General features: G+C 41.7%; 1 protein-coding gene across 4 annotated transcripts in view; it reads left to right on the forward strand.

Moving 5' to 3' along the window:
• Nucleotides 1–15,325, forward strand: part of lmf1 (lipase maturation factor 1) — a 460,297-nt gene that overhangs the window by 178,660 nt on the left and 266,312 nt on the right. For 3 of the 4 annotated variants that reach the window (XM_055651323.1, XM_055651324.1, XM_055651326.1), the window contains one exon: nt 15,040–15,105. In XM_055651323.1, coding sequence (XP_055507298.1) covers nt 15,040–15,105 — 66 coding nt within the window. Of the gene's footprint in view, nt 1–14,356; nt 14,413–15,039; nt 15,106–15,325 lie in introns of those variants that run through there. The other variant, XM_055651325.1, reaches the window with a different exon arrangement.

Raw genomic sequence — 15,325 nt, forward strand, 5'->3', positions numbered from 1 at the left:
AGACTCCAAACCTAACATTATAATACACACAAAATGTTGGAGTAACTCAGCAGGACAGGCAACATCTCTGGAGAGAAGGAATGGGTAAAGTTTCAGGTTGAGACCCTTCTTCAGACTGTGTCTGTCTTCGGTGTAAACCAGCATCTGCAGTTTCTTCCTAACATATTATTTCCAATTATCGTTTACTAACAACAGAAACATAGATGATGAATGAGACTTGGTTGTTTAAAATAAAGCGTATATGGTTGGTGCTTTAATGCGTTGAGAGATAAGAACTCCGCACGTTAAGAATTAAGAACTCCACACGTTCGGTGGGTGGCACGGTGGCACAGCGGTAGAGTTGCTGCCTTACAGCGAATGCAGCGCTGGAGACCCGGATTCGATCCCAACTACGGGCGCTGTCTGTACGGAGTTTCTACGTTCTCCCCATGACCTGCGTGGGTTTTCTCCGAGATCTTCGGTTTCCTCCCACACTCCACAGACGAACAGGTATGTAGGTTAATTGGCTTGGTAAATGTAAAAATTATCCCTAGTGTATGTAGGATATTGTTAATATGTGGGGATCACTGGTCGGCGCGGATGCGGTGGGCCAAAGGGCCTGTTTCCGCACTGTATCTCTAAACCAAACTAAACACCACTTATATAGAAGCATTGATAATTTGGCGGTGGCTGAGGGAGAATGAGATTGAAATGCTGCCAAATTTTATTTCCAGCCAAATAAATACTGACACAGAAGATGTTTGCACAAGTAACAAAATTGGCAATTAGTGTAACTTGCAGTGACATCTGCTGTTATATCGTTTGGACAGGAGATAGTGTCCTCATTTGCACATTGCTGCTACAAGTCTTGTTATTTGAATTAGAAGGCATTATTTTCCTGAGCCACAGTAAATGCTGCTATTGTTTAGATCTGGTTACATTTGTCAGCTTTGCATATGAATATAGGAAAAGCTGCCACAGTCTGAAAGTAAAGAGTCATGAAACTACACAGTATCTCTTACTGTAAGATATTTTTGACTAAAGATAAAGGTTGCTTGTGCTAACTGCAAGGTTCAGATGAGCTGTTATGTTAATCGGTGTTTGACACCTGTTGAAATTCCATTTTGAAAACAAAGATTCCTTTTTTTTAAAAAAACTTTTTATGCTCTTCAAATGGTATTTTTACTCTGGAGATTTGGTATGACCCAAAATGAAGCAAAATTGTGGACAGCTGCTGGCAATTATTAATGACGCTGCGCTTCTGACCAGAGTGAATACACAGCGGTTGCTGTGGGAGAGGGCATCGGATTGACATGCTTCCATATAATTTGTAACATTATCAAAAACACACAATGGAATTCCTTCTGCACAAATAGCTAAAACCTACTGAAACCTCCGAAGTGCCGTTTGCTACTGTCACAGTTGTTTTGGGGGGCTACGGCTTAATATGCTTTGTAATTATTCCTTCATTTCTTTAGCTGCTGCAGTATGTTACTAAATGCCTTTAGTAAATGTGATTGGAGAGCAATGATTCATTGAAAGGGCTGTTTCTTGCACTTTGTTGATTTGACCATGGATGGATCATGCATACTACCAGCAGAGTAAAGGTATGCTCAGGGTGTGCTGAACACTGTGTGTGGGGCAGGTTGTTGCCTGAAGCCACATCATTACAGTCGTAGAGGCATGGCTCCATACAGCACAGGAACAGGCCCATCGGCCACTGAGTCTGCGGTACCCATCTACACTAATCCCATTTGATTTCTCATTTTACCATGACATCACCTACACATTAAGGGCGATTTAAAATGGCCAATTAACACAACCCACCCACTATATCATTGGGTTGTGGGAGGAAGTCAGATCGCCCGATGAGACTCATGCAGTCACAAGGGGAAAGACCAATCTCTGCACGGTTAGCATCGGAGGTCAGGATTGAGCCGGGTGGCCAGAGCTCTGCTAGCTGCAATACTGTGCTGCAGTGCCCATTCTGGAGGTCTTGCCAGGAAACTGTGTTTGGTTTTGAAGATAACATTGAATGGCAACCTGTTCCTGTGTAGTGAGTTTGGGAATTAACAAGTTCTCTTCATTCATTCTCAATATTCCTCTCATGGTATGGAGCTAGCAATTGTTCCGACCAAGATGGCAACTTTCCAAATTCTTACAAATTTTAAGTGCCTGCCTGGAATTGCATGACCATAATACTTTTTTTTTGTGTTCAATTTCATAATAGTCTCTTTGATTTTGCTCCCTGCTCTGCCTTCTGATCTCCTCAGTATTATTGCTTGCATAAAATTGTTACCAAAGCAAGACAAGAAAAAGGGCCCTTGGGGATTTGGGTAGAAGTGCGTGGCTGAGGGCTAACTGGATTTTGTCTGCATTGTTTCAGCAGTGGGAGTGGCACGAACATAAGCTTCCCATATTGTTCAGTGAGAAGAACTTTTGGTACCAGTAATTAATGTGAATTACATAAATCTTGAATATTGGCAATGCAGCTCGCGTGCATCATGAAAATTATATGTTACTTCTGTGCTTTAAGTCTTGAAACTTTCTTTGATATTTATCTCTGAAGCATTGCAGCCCCACAGGAAGTACTGCTTTAAGCTTGTTGGGAGAATGTGAAATTCATGTGATATGTCATTATTCAAATCTGAAATAGAGTAGATAGTAATAGATTGCAGATCGGTCTTGTGCATGGACATCGGCACAGAAGGGGGCCATTTGATCCATTGTGTCTGTGTTGCATCTAAATGAGCTATCCCATTCACCTTTCCTCAGTTCCATATAGTTCAACAGCTTCACCACCAATTTCCATCCTGCACTCAAATTCATTTGGACCATCTCCGACACCTCCTTCCCCTTTCTTGATCTCACCGTCTCCATCACAGGAGATAGACTTTTGACTGTCCTCTATTATAAACCCACTGACTCCCACAACTATCTCAACTATCCCACCCTGCTTCCTGTAAAGACTCTATTCCCTACTCCCAATTCCTCCGTCTACGCCTCATCTGCACCCAAGATGAGGTGTTCCATATCAGGATATCCGTATGTCCTCATTCTTTTGGGAACGGGGGTTCTCCTCTTCCATCATAGATGAGGCCCTCACATATTCACAGGGAGAATGTGCAACCTCTACGCAGACAGTACCTGGGGTCAGATTTGAACCCAGGTCTCTTGAGCTATGAGGTAATAGCTTTTGTAAAATTCTTCAGGACTCATAAATTAGCTAAATTATTTAGAACGTGTTTCTGACAACTAAACTAGCAGAGACTACCAAGTATTTTGAGCAGCATTTCTTCATTTTAATTTATCTCTACCACACCTTCAGTCTTCAGCTGCAAAGCACCAAGCTGTGGAAGTCCCTCCCCTGTCTCTACAACACTCTGCAGCACACCTACCTTTTGTATTACAGCTTTTTTTGAATAGATTTTGGTCACCTTATCAAACCTGGCTCAATGTTGAATCTTGTTGAAGTGTGGTCATGACACTATATGAATGCAAGTTAATACTCCTGTGGCACATTTAGCATTACACAAAATTGATTGCTCAGTGACCATGTATGTGGTTTAATCATTATCTATTGACCTATGTGAAGGCTGATTATATTTGGCAAGATAGCTCACCATCTCCACTGTTTTATTACCCACCTATCTGCTGCCTTCCTCTTTCTCTTCATAGTGAGGATTAATGTGCTTCAATATTGGTCAGGAAGTCATAGTTGTGTGGAGGGTGCGGATGGCAGGAAGGGTAAATGGCATCCGTGGAGTGTTGCTGAATAAAGTGAGCAAGAATAGTTCGGAGGCAGCTTCCATCTTGAGGTGAACAAACAGCTGGAAGTTGCACAGCTGTGGGTGGGGGAATCAAGAGGGAAAGGAAAAAGGATGACTGAATGGGGAAAGGAAGGGGGAGAGTTGAGGAGCAGTGAGCCAATAAGAAGGGGGGGACCAAAGGAGGGAAAGACTGGAATTAGTACTTCAGCATTCAACTGGATTGAAAGCAGGCCACTCTCAATTGTATAGGGTTCCCTCTAGTGTGAATCTTGACAATATATTTGCAACAATAGTAGAAAATGTTCGGGAGGCATGGTAGGTTAATGTCTTGGGTTGGAGACCCTTGAAAATAACTGAAACGAGGAGGAAAACAAGCAAGCTTTAAGATGAAAGTGATGGAGGAGACATAAGGAATATTTGTGCCAGATCAAGATGAAAGGTTATTAACGTGAAGTTAAATTTGCTTGTCTCTCTACAGATGCTGACTGACATACTGAATATTTCCAGCTTTTTGTTTTATTTCAGATTTCCACCTAGTTCAGTTTTTCACATTTCTCTGCTTTGGAAACATTATTGCGCTATAGCAGGGCCTGTCTCCATGGGTATTCCTCAATTTAAGATGCCAATGTCTCTTCAGATTACGTATCAGAGATTATGAAGTTTTTCTTGATTCAAATAGTTCTGCTGCAACACTGGTTCCATACCACCAATTTGATATAAATTGAGTGATAATTTAAGGAACACTATTTGCATTCTGTGTTTGCATTGATTATAACACAATTTTGATCAGGAACTAGAGAAGCGTTTAAAAGTTACTTCGGAAATTGACAGCAGAAATTGCTCGGCTCGGACAAAACATTAATAGCCCATTATCTGCTTATTTGCACTTTATCAGTTTATTTATTCATGTGTGTATATATTTATATAATGGTATATGGACACGCTGATCTGTTCTGTATTCATGCCTACTATATTCTATTGTGCTGAAGCAAAGCAAGAATTTCATTGTCCTATCTGGGACACATGACAATAAACTCTCTTGAACTTGAAGTTGACACGTGATTGCTTCTATTGACACTTCTACAACCTTGTTCTATTATAAATGTAATATATAGCCTTTAGTATTTTAGCTTGCAGTTACAAATATAAACTTATTACTATTGAAAAGACCTTTATTTTTGAGTCCTTTATCCTGTGAGAGAAATAACTTTGTTATTGCGAGTCTGAAACTCTATAGCCCCCAAGCTCTGTTCTCACGTTGACACTATTATGTATAAAACGCACATCCGTCATTGACAGAGCTTCATTTTTTATCAGATTTCTGTGCAAGTTGGCATTGAAATATCCCAGCAGTCCTGGGGATTGCACCTCCCCAAGGAACCTATTGCAAGCTGTAAGCAATAATTCCAAGCTGGATATGATTAAGAGAAAATGAACGTTTTGCAGGTAAATTGTGTAGCCACAATGGTGTAAACAATCTTTAATAATGAAAGCAATGAAACAGCTGAAGGGCTAAACCCTCACATTTCAAGCTTGCAAACTCCACCAAACTCAGATCTACCAGAACCACCACTGTCTGTCAACAATGCTCCTCAACTCCCTCACTGTCACTTTGATATGCAAAGCCACCATTCAATTAGGAGCAGGAGTGGACCACTTGGCCTCTTACAGTAATCCTTCGCCCCCTTGCTGATCCAGAATCTACTTTAATAATTTGTTTCCTGTGGCCTTTTGAGGTTTTCAATGAGTGAGTTCATGCTTTGGGATAATGATTCCTAAATCCAGATTCTCTCACAAGAGAATCCACTCTGTCAACACTTTTCAGAATCTAGTACCTTGAAAAGGTGGATTATATATGTTTTTCTTATTTTGGTCTAAGATTTAAATGTTAATAAAATGATATTGGTTTTACATATCTGTACTGATATGCTTTTAAGCATTTAAATATTATTTCACTGATATTCTTGAGTTTTGGAACACTCTCCGAATTTTTAGATTGAAGTTACTGCATCTTTTATTTTACAAATTATCACCTTATGACTTGTGTTGGTGTTAGTTTTTGGTTTAGAGATACAGCGCGGAAACATGCCCTTTGCCCCACCGAATCCTCGCCGACCATCGGTTGCCTGTACACTATGTTCTATGTCCTGCACCTAGGGGCGATTTACAGATGATAATTAACCTACAAACATTGACGTCTTTGAAATGTTGGAGGAAACCTGAGCACCTGAAGAAAACCCACACGGGAACAGGGCGAATGTACACAATCTACACAGACAGCATCCATAGTCAGGATCAAATCCAGGCATCTGACGCTGAGAAGCAACAGCTCTACCTCTGCACCACTCTGCCAACCCGTGCCTGCTGTGCTTTGCAGGAATGGAACTCTTTTACAAATTGAGCATCTTCTGCTCTGTGTGAAATACCAGGTTTGGAGGGATATGGACCAAATACGGGCAGGTGGGACTAGTGTAGCTGGGACATGTTGGCTGGTGTGGATCTGTTTCCAGACTGTATCACTCTATGACTATTACACATTCCATGGTTCACTGTTCAAAATAGTAAGATTAAACGAGAACTTACCAGTTTGAAGTTTGATCTGTATTTTATGAGGAGTTACGATGAGGGATTATGTGAAGAAGCCCGCTCAGGGCGCAGGTGCGGCATGCTTCCAAGCAGCGGTGTGGAATCACAGACAGACACGTATTTGAAGTAACATAGTAAAGAACAAAGAGACATCAGTTTATCGGTTTGATCCATGTAATGAGGGTGGGAGCGGAGGGCACGTAATCCCTCATCGTAACTCCTCATAAAATACAGATCAAACTTCAAACTGGTAAGTTCTCGTTTAATCTTACTATTTTACTTCGGAGTCACGTGAGTGACTTCGTGAAGATTTCAAAGCTCTGTGATTTCAAACCGTGTAACAGTTTATACACTCACTACCGAAAGCTCTTGAGGAAGGAAGTGTTATTGTAATCAACCAATGAATCTGTTTTGAAAACAAAACGGTATTTATTAACAATAACAAAAGAAAAATAGCTCCCCCGGGCTTTAAATTAAACATTTGCAGTTTCTAAAATGCTGACTGCAAATATATCAGGTTCCACCAACGGCTTATTATAAAATGTTCGGAATGTGGCTTCCCGTGACCATCCTGCTTTCTTGAGGATTAAGTCCACAGGCACATCCATTCTGGCCGCCGATAATGTGGATGCTGCCCTGGTGGAATGAGATTTAAACAGATTAATGTTAATTCCAGCAGCTTCCAAAACCTGTTTCAACCACCTTGAAATGGTTTGACTTGTTACCCTGCCATGTGGTTTCCTGTGGCTGACCCATAAGGCTCTCTCACTTCCTCTGATGTTATGGGTAGTGTCTATGTAAATATTTATGTGGGTCACCACACACAATCGTGGCTCTAGTGGGTATGCCCGGAATGCCACTAGCGTGTTGGATGTTCCTGGCCTGGACTGTTTTATCAGACCTTGAATAGTGAATGTGATCTGATCCGATGTAGTGTCCATGTTGTCCAGTCGAAGTTTATGTAAGGACTGGACCCTCTGTGCAGATACTAGCGCCATGAGCATGAGTGTTTTTAAAGTCAACTGCTCTAAGCTGAGAGATCTGGCTGGTGGTCTGTCCCGAAGGTATGTTAGTACAACACTGACATCCCAAATTTTTGTATATCTAGGGGTGGGGGGCTTGCTGTTAAATATGCCCCTCATCAGTTTTACCACCAGCGGATGGGCTCCCATGGCCTGATGTCCCGCAGGTTTGAGGTAATTTGAAAGAGCACTACGTGCCGTGTTGATGGCACTGTAGCTCAAATCTTCACGATGATGTAAGTCTGCCAGGAATTCCAGAACATCCGCTACTGTGGCCGTTTTATAAGCAATCCCGGTTTTCTGGCAGTACGTTTCCCATTTTTTGATGCAGGTTAGGTACTGCCTCTTCGTGGATATCCGTAGGGATGCTGACATGGTGGCGATGGTTTGTTCCGATAGCCCCAGATCCAGGTAAGGTCGGTTTAAAATCTGCAACCCAGGAGATTCATATCTTTGTGGCATGGGTGGCTGATGCCTGATACTGGGTGAGTCAGTAACCCTGGATGACTGGGGAATACCATAGGTGTTTCCACCACCATGTCCTGGAGAATTGGGAACCATGGCTGTGTAGGCCAGTCGGGCACCACCAAAACTCCAGACGCTGAATCCGTCTGGATTTTTCGAAGCACCCGACTAATGAGGCAGAAGGGGGGAAAAGCATAAAACACAAACTTTCCCCAATCTAACGTAAAAGCGTCTACCGCTACTGCCTCCGGATCTGGTTCCCACGCGACATAGACTGGTAGTTGGTGATTCAGTCTTGATGCAAATAAATCTATATCTGGCTTCCCATATTGCTTTACAATTTTAGCAAATGTTTTAGGATTTAACATCCATTCGATGTTATCATTGAATTTCCGTGACCTGGTGTCCGCCACTATGTTTAGCTTACCTGGTAGATAGGTAGCTGAAAGCCAAATATGTCTTTCGACACACCATTGCCAAATCATATTAACCAATTTGTCGCATGATAAAGATTTGATGCCGCCCATATGGTTAATATAAGCCACCACCGTTGTATTATCTATTTCTAATCTAACATGCAAGTGACGCATATCAGACGCATATGCTTTCAAACCATAAAAGGCGCCCAACATTTCCAAAGTGTTAATGCCCAGTGTAGATAGTAATGAGGATTCTGAGTTAGTCCATCTACCACCTGTGCTGGATATGGAGTTAGTTGCTCCCCAGCCTTGAGCACTAGCATCGGTTTGGATTACTAACGTAGGATTAGTGATAACTATAGGACTATAACCATGCCAAATATATTGAATCCACCACTGTAGCTCTGCTATTGCTTCAGGGGGTATAGTCATAATCCGATCATAATGACCTCTGTGCCATTTTAATGCTATTATCTTTGCTCTTTGCAAATTTTGATAGTGCAAAGGTCCAAATTGGATAGCTGGAAATGCTGCTACCATTTTTCCAATTACTGCTGCCACTTGTCGAATAGTTGGCTTTCTCTTTACTTTTAAGTTTTCACATGATTGTGTTAATGCAATCATTTTTTCCCTTGGCATGGTAATCGTCATTTGGACTGAGTTAATTGTGAACCCCAAGTAGTCCATAATTGTGGATGGATTTAACTTGGATTTATCTGGATGTAAGACAAACCCTAGAGTTTCTAGGAGCTGTTTTGTAGCTGATACTGCTGCTACAGCCAATTCCATAGTTTTCCCAACTATGAGGATGTCGTCCAAATATGCCATGACTATATGGTTTTGTTTCCTTAACATTGCCATGGCTGGCTTCAATATTTTAGTGAATAGTCTTGGAGCTGAAGTAAGCCCATTAGGCAGTGCTTTATACTGCCAAAGCTCCCCCATCCAGATAAATTTAAGATATCTGCTATAATCTTTATGTATCGGTACTAGATAGTAAGCATCTTTGAGATCGATGCTGGCCATATAGTATCCTTTGAAAATCAATTGTCTAGCAGTCGCAAATGTTTCCATTTTGAAATGTATATACTTAACACATTCAAGGATGTTAAGTCAATGATGATGCGACATCCACCATCCTTTTTACATTTAGTAAATATATTGGAAACAAATTCCAAGGGCTCATGAATAGTTTTTCCTATGACCCCTTTGTTTATAAGCCTTACCAGTTCAGCTTGTCCCTCCAGTTGTTGTTTGTTGGAGAGTACAAATGTCCTCTTAGGCATGTGTTGAACTGGCGGTATACTCGAAATAAACTCTATTTTATAACCTTGAATACTATTAAGTATATATTTATCATCTGTGATCCTCCCCCATGCTTTTGTAAATAAGTGTAACCTTCCCCCTGTTAGTAATTCACCCTTATTCACAATATGCGGGTAGGAACCAGATCCACCTACCTCCATGGTTATTGGCGGGGTTGAGGTTTTCTCTTTTTGGATGTTTTCTGTTGACGAGCTGGTGATGTTGGGGGGAGGCGCATTTTCCAGGGGGTCCGCTGCAGGCCCTGACCTAAAAAAGGTTTCTGGGGATAGTGCGGCCCCAAGCTTTGACCAGTCGCATATGGATGATGCCGACTGGTGGATGCAGCGGTGTGCTGCCGCCTTGGTGTTATAAAAAGCTTCGGTATAGGTGCTGGCGGTGTTGCCCTCATGAGGCTAAAGGTTTTCGAAGCCTCCTCCATATCTTTCAGTTGTTTATTTAAATCTTTTCCGAAAAGAAATGAGTCGGTCTCTACAGTGGGAGCCTACACAATCCTGCAAATTTAGGATTCAGTGCTGGCCTAATGTTATCTCTCCTGAGATTGTTCAGCTCGTATTGCGTGGTGCACATGAGCGCCAAGACATCCTGTTGATGAGCTGTCATTTCTGTGTCCGAGGTCGCAAAGGGGGGTGCCGGACTCAGCACCATGGAGGGGGCGCCTGTCCTGTCTGACCGAGAGCGCTGCTGCTCCCGGTAGACCATCCCCTCCAGCAGCTGCATGATGCTGCTTAAGCGGCTGTCTCTCCCCAGCTTGGGGGTGGACATGTCCTCCTCCGACGAATCGGAATCGACCGGCCGGTTAGTTTTACGGGTGGCTTTCCCAGCCCGCCGTGTAGGCTCTGGCGTGACTGGGCCCGGCTCGGTCTGAGGAATCTCAAACCGCTGTTCCAGCGGTAGTGCCGCTGGCTGCTGTCCCGCTGGAATAGACTCCTCTGGCGGAGTTAAAGCTCGGGCAGCTCTGGTCGCGAGTTTCTTACGTTGGGACATGTTTTCCTGAAACAAAACCAACTCCTACTCGCTCCGTTCCCAACGCACCCTTCACTTACCTGAAAGTGCGCTTTTAAAGTGCAGCTGGAGAGCCTGACTCCAGCTGCCGCCGCTGTTGCACTTGCTGGCGTAATGCCGCACCTGCGCCCTGAGCGGGCTTCTTCACGAAGTCACTCACGTGACTCCGAAGTAAAATTAGCTGTGGTGATCTGGTTAAACTGTAGCTCAATGGCATTGTGGCCATTTGAAGTATACCTTTAACTTTACCCTTCCATATCTTCCACTGCCTCTAATATAATGGCAACACATATTCCAAATGAAGCCCCCTCCCCTGACATCAGTCTGAAGAAGGGTCTTGACTGGAAACGTCACCCATTCCTTCTCTCCAGAGATGCTGCCTGACCCGCTGAATTACTCCAGCATTTTGTGTCTACCTTCGATTTAAACAAGCATCTGCAGGTCTTTCCAACACATGAAGATCCGTTATGTCCATGCAGGCCAAAAGTGAAGCTATTCATGTTAAATTCTCTTCTCATTCTGTGATCTTAGCGATCAGGATTGTTCAAGTGATCATCCAAGAAATGTGATAAGATTTCCTGCCTGCACTATTCTTTCAGGGAGGGAGTTTCAGACCACAACCCCTCTCCTCGTCCCCTCCCCCACATCCCAACTCCGGTTGAATAGTCTTTCCTCAACTATCTTCTAATCATTCTCCTGTTAAATTGAAATAACAACACTTAGGTTTTTTGATCCCTCTGGCAAGGGAAACTGCTTTTTCCTGTTCACCCTAAAGCTTTGAAACTCTTTTGTGCACAGTTCAGGCAATTTCCAGTCAGTCAGTCTCGCCAGATAACTTTAATTCTCCAACATCCTAAATCTTCTCCACACCCTCTCTACTGCTGATATCACATTTTCCCGCGGTGTTGAACATTGGAATCATACACTTGGTCCAAATTGTGTATTATGTGGTTTTATTGCAATCTCCCTGTTCTTATGCTTTTAACTTTTCCTTATGTTGAATCCGATTATCTTAAATCCTTCCACATTGTTATAAAAATATCTTTGGGATTTCCTTGATTTTACCTGCAGATCTTTTTACATAGAGTCTTTTCCTTCCTAATTTTATTTATTTTTCCACTCTCATCATTACAGCTCATACATTTCTGATGGCTACATAGTTCGTGGAAGTTGTCATCATAAGTTTCCTTGTTTAGCGTCCTCCGATTCGACATGATACTCTACCTCCTTTAGGTCTCAGTCTGGAACTTCCCCTTTTATTGGGAATTTATTAGGTCTGAACTTTTTATTGTTTTACTCTTCTTTCTCCAGATTAGGATTTCTCACTCCAAAACAACGCATTCACTTCCCTTTATTGGTTTGGTGTGCACTAATTAAAGAGATTCTCTTCAAAATATTTCAAGGGATATGCACTCTGCAAACGCCTTGTATTTGCACCTCAGTTATTCCTCTTCCACATCACATTGACAGTTAGAATATCTTTAGAACACTCCGAGCAATCTCATAGCTGCTCTTTTTAGTTCCATTCAAATGATATCACCTTATTTGTTAATTTTTCCAACATATTATCTCTCCTTCCATCTGTAATAGTTATCTGAAATTAATTTTCAAACATTCTATTCTTTATCCTCCTCTTTCTTATCTGAAAACCCTACAGCTAGGCTGCGTTGTCATTCTTGGCCAACTATAAGCCATGTTTCTGTGATGCCCATAATGTCACACTCCCTAATATTAATACATATCCTCAGTTCATCACCTTTGCTTCCAAGACAAAGTATACGCAATTAAGCACTGTTTTTTATGTTTTTCGTTGCAATAGTACTTCTCCAACAATCTTCCAAGAATATCATTCACTCTGGTTTGTGATCTCAAGATCTCGTTGCTTCATCGTTCAGCTCTGCATTTCCCTCTTACTTGTCTCCCTTTCTCACCTTTTCAGGGTCCTGCTTAAATCTTAACTATTTGGATACTCTTGCATCAGCTTTAGATGTTAGACTTCAGAGATGCAGCATGGAAAGAGGCTCTTCGGCCCACTGAGACCCCACCGACCAGCAACCACCCCCTGCACTAGCACTGTCCTACACACTAGGGACAAATTCCGTTTTACTGAAGCCAATTAACCTACAAACCTGCACGTCTTTGGAGTGTGGGAGGAATCCGGAACACCCAGAGAAAACCCACGTGGTCACAGGGAGAACGTACAAACTCCGTACAGACAGCACCCATAGTCAGGATTGAACCTGGGTCTCTGGCATTGTAAGGCAGCAACTTGAGCACTGCACCACTGTGCAGCCCCGAAGCTGAATGCCATTTTTGATTCAAGAAGGAACTGCAAATGCTGGAAAATCGAAGGTACACAAAAATGCTGGAGAAACTCAGCGGGTGCAGTAGCATCTATGGAGCAAAGTATATAGGCAACGTTTTGGGTCTGAGGAAGGGTTTCGGCCCAAAACGTTGCCTATTTCCATCGCTCCATAGATGCTGCTGCACCCGCTGTGTAACTGCCATTTTTGATTACTTTATTCTAAATATGCTTCCATGTCTCTGCAAGGGGAATGTTAGTCACGGCAATGTACTTGAGACTTCTGGTGTACTTCAGTTGTCTTTATGAGATGAGAGTTTGGTGCACAAAGCCATGTCTGCCCCCAGGCATATGGACGTATATTCCTGGTAGTGACATATTCAGGTAGGCTCATGTTATGTAGCACTCGTCCCACAACAGTCCGATGTGGATTTATCTTTCTAAACATTAGTATGGTTAGAAATAACGAACAAACCTTTTTAGTCCTTTCCATTGTCTTTGGTTGTAAGGTTGCATCTTATCCACAACTTAGAAGCCTGCTATTGAAGGGGTTTCTCAAGATTATCAGAGTCAGCATGTACAGGTAATATTTGAATTGTATGGGACAGAGATAAAAATTGTAGCTGGTTTAGAATTAGGAGTGGTATTGATTTAAATGGCAGGAATATGTTCTTTAAAGGTTGACAACAGAAATTCCCGACAACATCCTGAATACTGATAAAATCCTATTGATCACAGTTTGTTATCTGGACAGAACAAAGTAATGTGGATTGAAGGAAGGAATTCTTAACAAAATTTGTAGTTGGGGCCCAATCTGAAGCCTCATTTGAAATATTACAGCTTGATAACAGAACTGGCTGGGGAATGGCAGAAGGTCATCGAGATAATCTTTTGTTAATATCAACTGTCATCCTGTTACATTCTTCTGCATGCTTTCCTATAAAGTGGTGTCTCCTTGGTGACAGCTTCGGCTGTATGCCTCCTCAATTCTTGTGAGATCACCTCGAGATATCCCTGTAACCTGAGAAAGAAAAGGCGGAGATTGGATCGGATTTTTCTGACTACTGATGCATCCTTTGGTCTGCAACGTTGTAATTCTAATCAGAATCTGCCTGCACTTCAAAGGCCCATGTCAGGCTACATAGCTCCAGGCCCATGCGATCTGATTGCGTATCTTCCTGTCAGTAGGATTGCCATGATCCAGGTGTCTTTGTTCTTGTGGACCACTGATTCCTTTCTATTTTTTGCAGCAAAGAAGAAATTTAATCCATTTTGTGTCTTGGTGCAGCTCAGTGGGTTGGAAATGTTATCCCGCACTTACTTTGAAATTGAAATATTTTTGCATCGCAAACTTCCTTGGTCCATGTTACATGTACATGTACTTGGTACCCACCTGTTAATGCACCATCATCAATATTAGAGGTTTCAAGAACAACGGATGTAAAAATCTAAAGGTAAACAAGATGAGACATTTTTTCTCAAAAGATGAGTCCCTGTGGTGACTTATTCAACTCTTTGAAATTATGAATGAGTTAGATAAGGTCGGCAAACTTCTGACCCATTATACTTGTAGTTAATGGACATTGATATAGGGTTGAACATAGATAGGGCAAGCTGGAGATGCGTGTAAACCAGAAAGAAATTACATGCAACTACATTGTACTTTGTTAAAAATAAGATAGAATCAGAATTGTCTTTGTCCTGAAATGTTAAGTTCCTCTCTCTCTGTGTGCAGTTTCTGCCTGAACTTCTCAGTGATTCCAGCAATTTTTGTTTTATTTCAGATATCCAGCATCTGCAATTTTCTTGGCGTTCATCTATATAAGTAGAACCACCAGGTTCTGTACTTGTAACATACATTTTTCTGTGATCGTACATATAACCTACCTTTTGATTTATTATTTGTTTATTCTGTGGTCAAGGGACTGAGATTTCCTTCCAGATTATTAATTGTGACTTCTTTTGAAATATTCATCCATCAGAGTCTCTTGTTAATGGAGGCAATTACTGTTTACATAAATATTACAGTGAGTTAATGATGATAGAAATTCAAATACTTCAAATTCTACAAAATTGTGTTTTTTTAACTATGAAAATGTTGAAATTCAGTGCCATTTTCTCATTTGCATTTTAATCCAAACTGAACGACTTGTTATTATACTTGACAGGGGCTGATTAAGATCCGTGGAGATAGATGTTGGAAGCATCTGACCTGCATGAACTATCATTATGAGGTATGTGCGATGCAGCAGTATTTCTACAGTATATCACACCCATCTTGCTATATCACTGCAGAGTGACTTCAATTATTCAGAGCAATGTAATTAAGCAATTGTTATACTGTACAAATGAACGACAAACCAGATAAATACTGTGTGTCAGATTGTCCCAGTTTATATGTAACATTTACACAAACCTTGAAATATAAATATCGAAAATGCAGAAAATTGTGTC

The sequence above is a fragment of the Leucoraja erinacea genome, chromosome 20 (genome assembly GCF_028641065.1).
Source record: "Leucoraja erinacea ecotype New England chromosome 20, Leri_hhj_1, whole genome shotgun sequence".
In the NCBI taxonomy this organism is placed as follows: Eukaryota; Metazoa; Chordata; class Chondrichthyes; order Rajiformes; family Rajidae; genus Leucoraja; species Leucoraja erinaceus.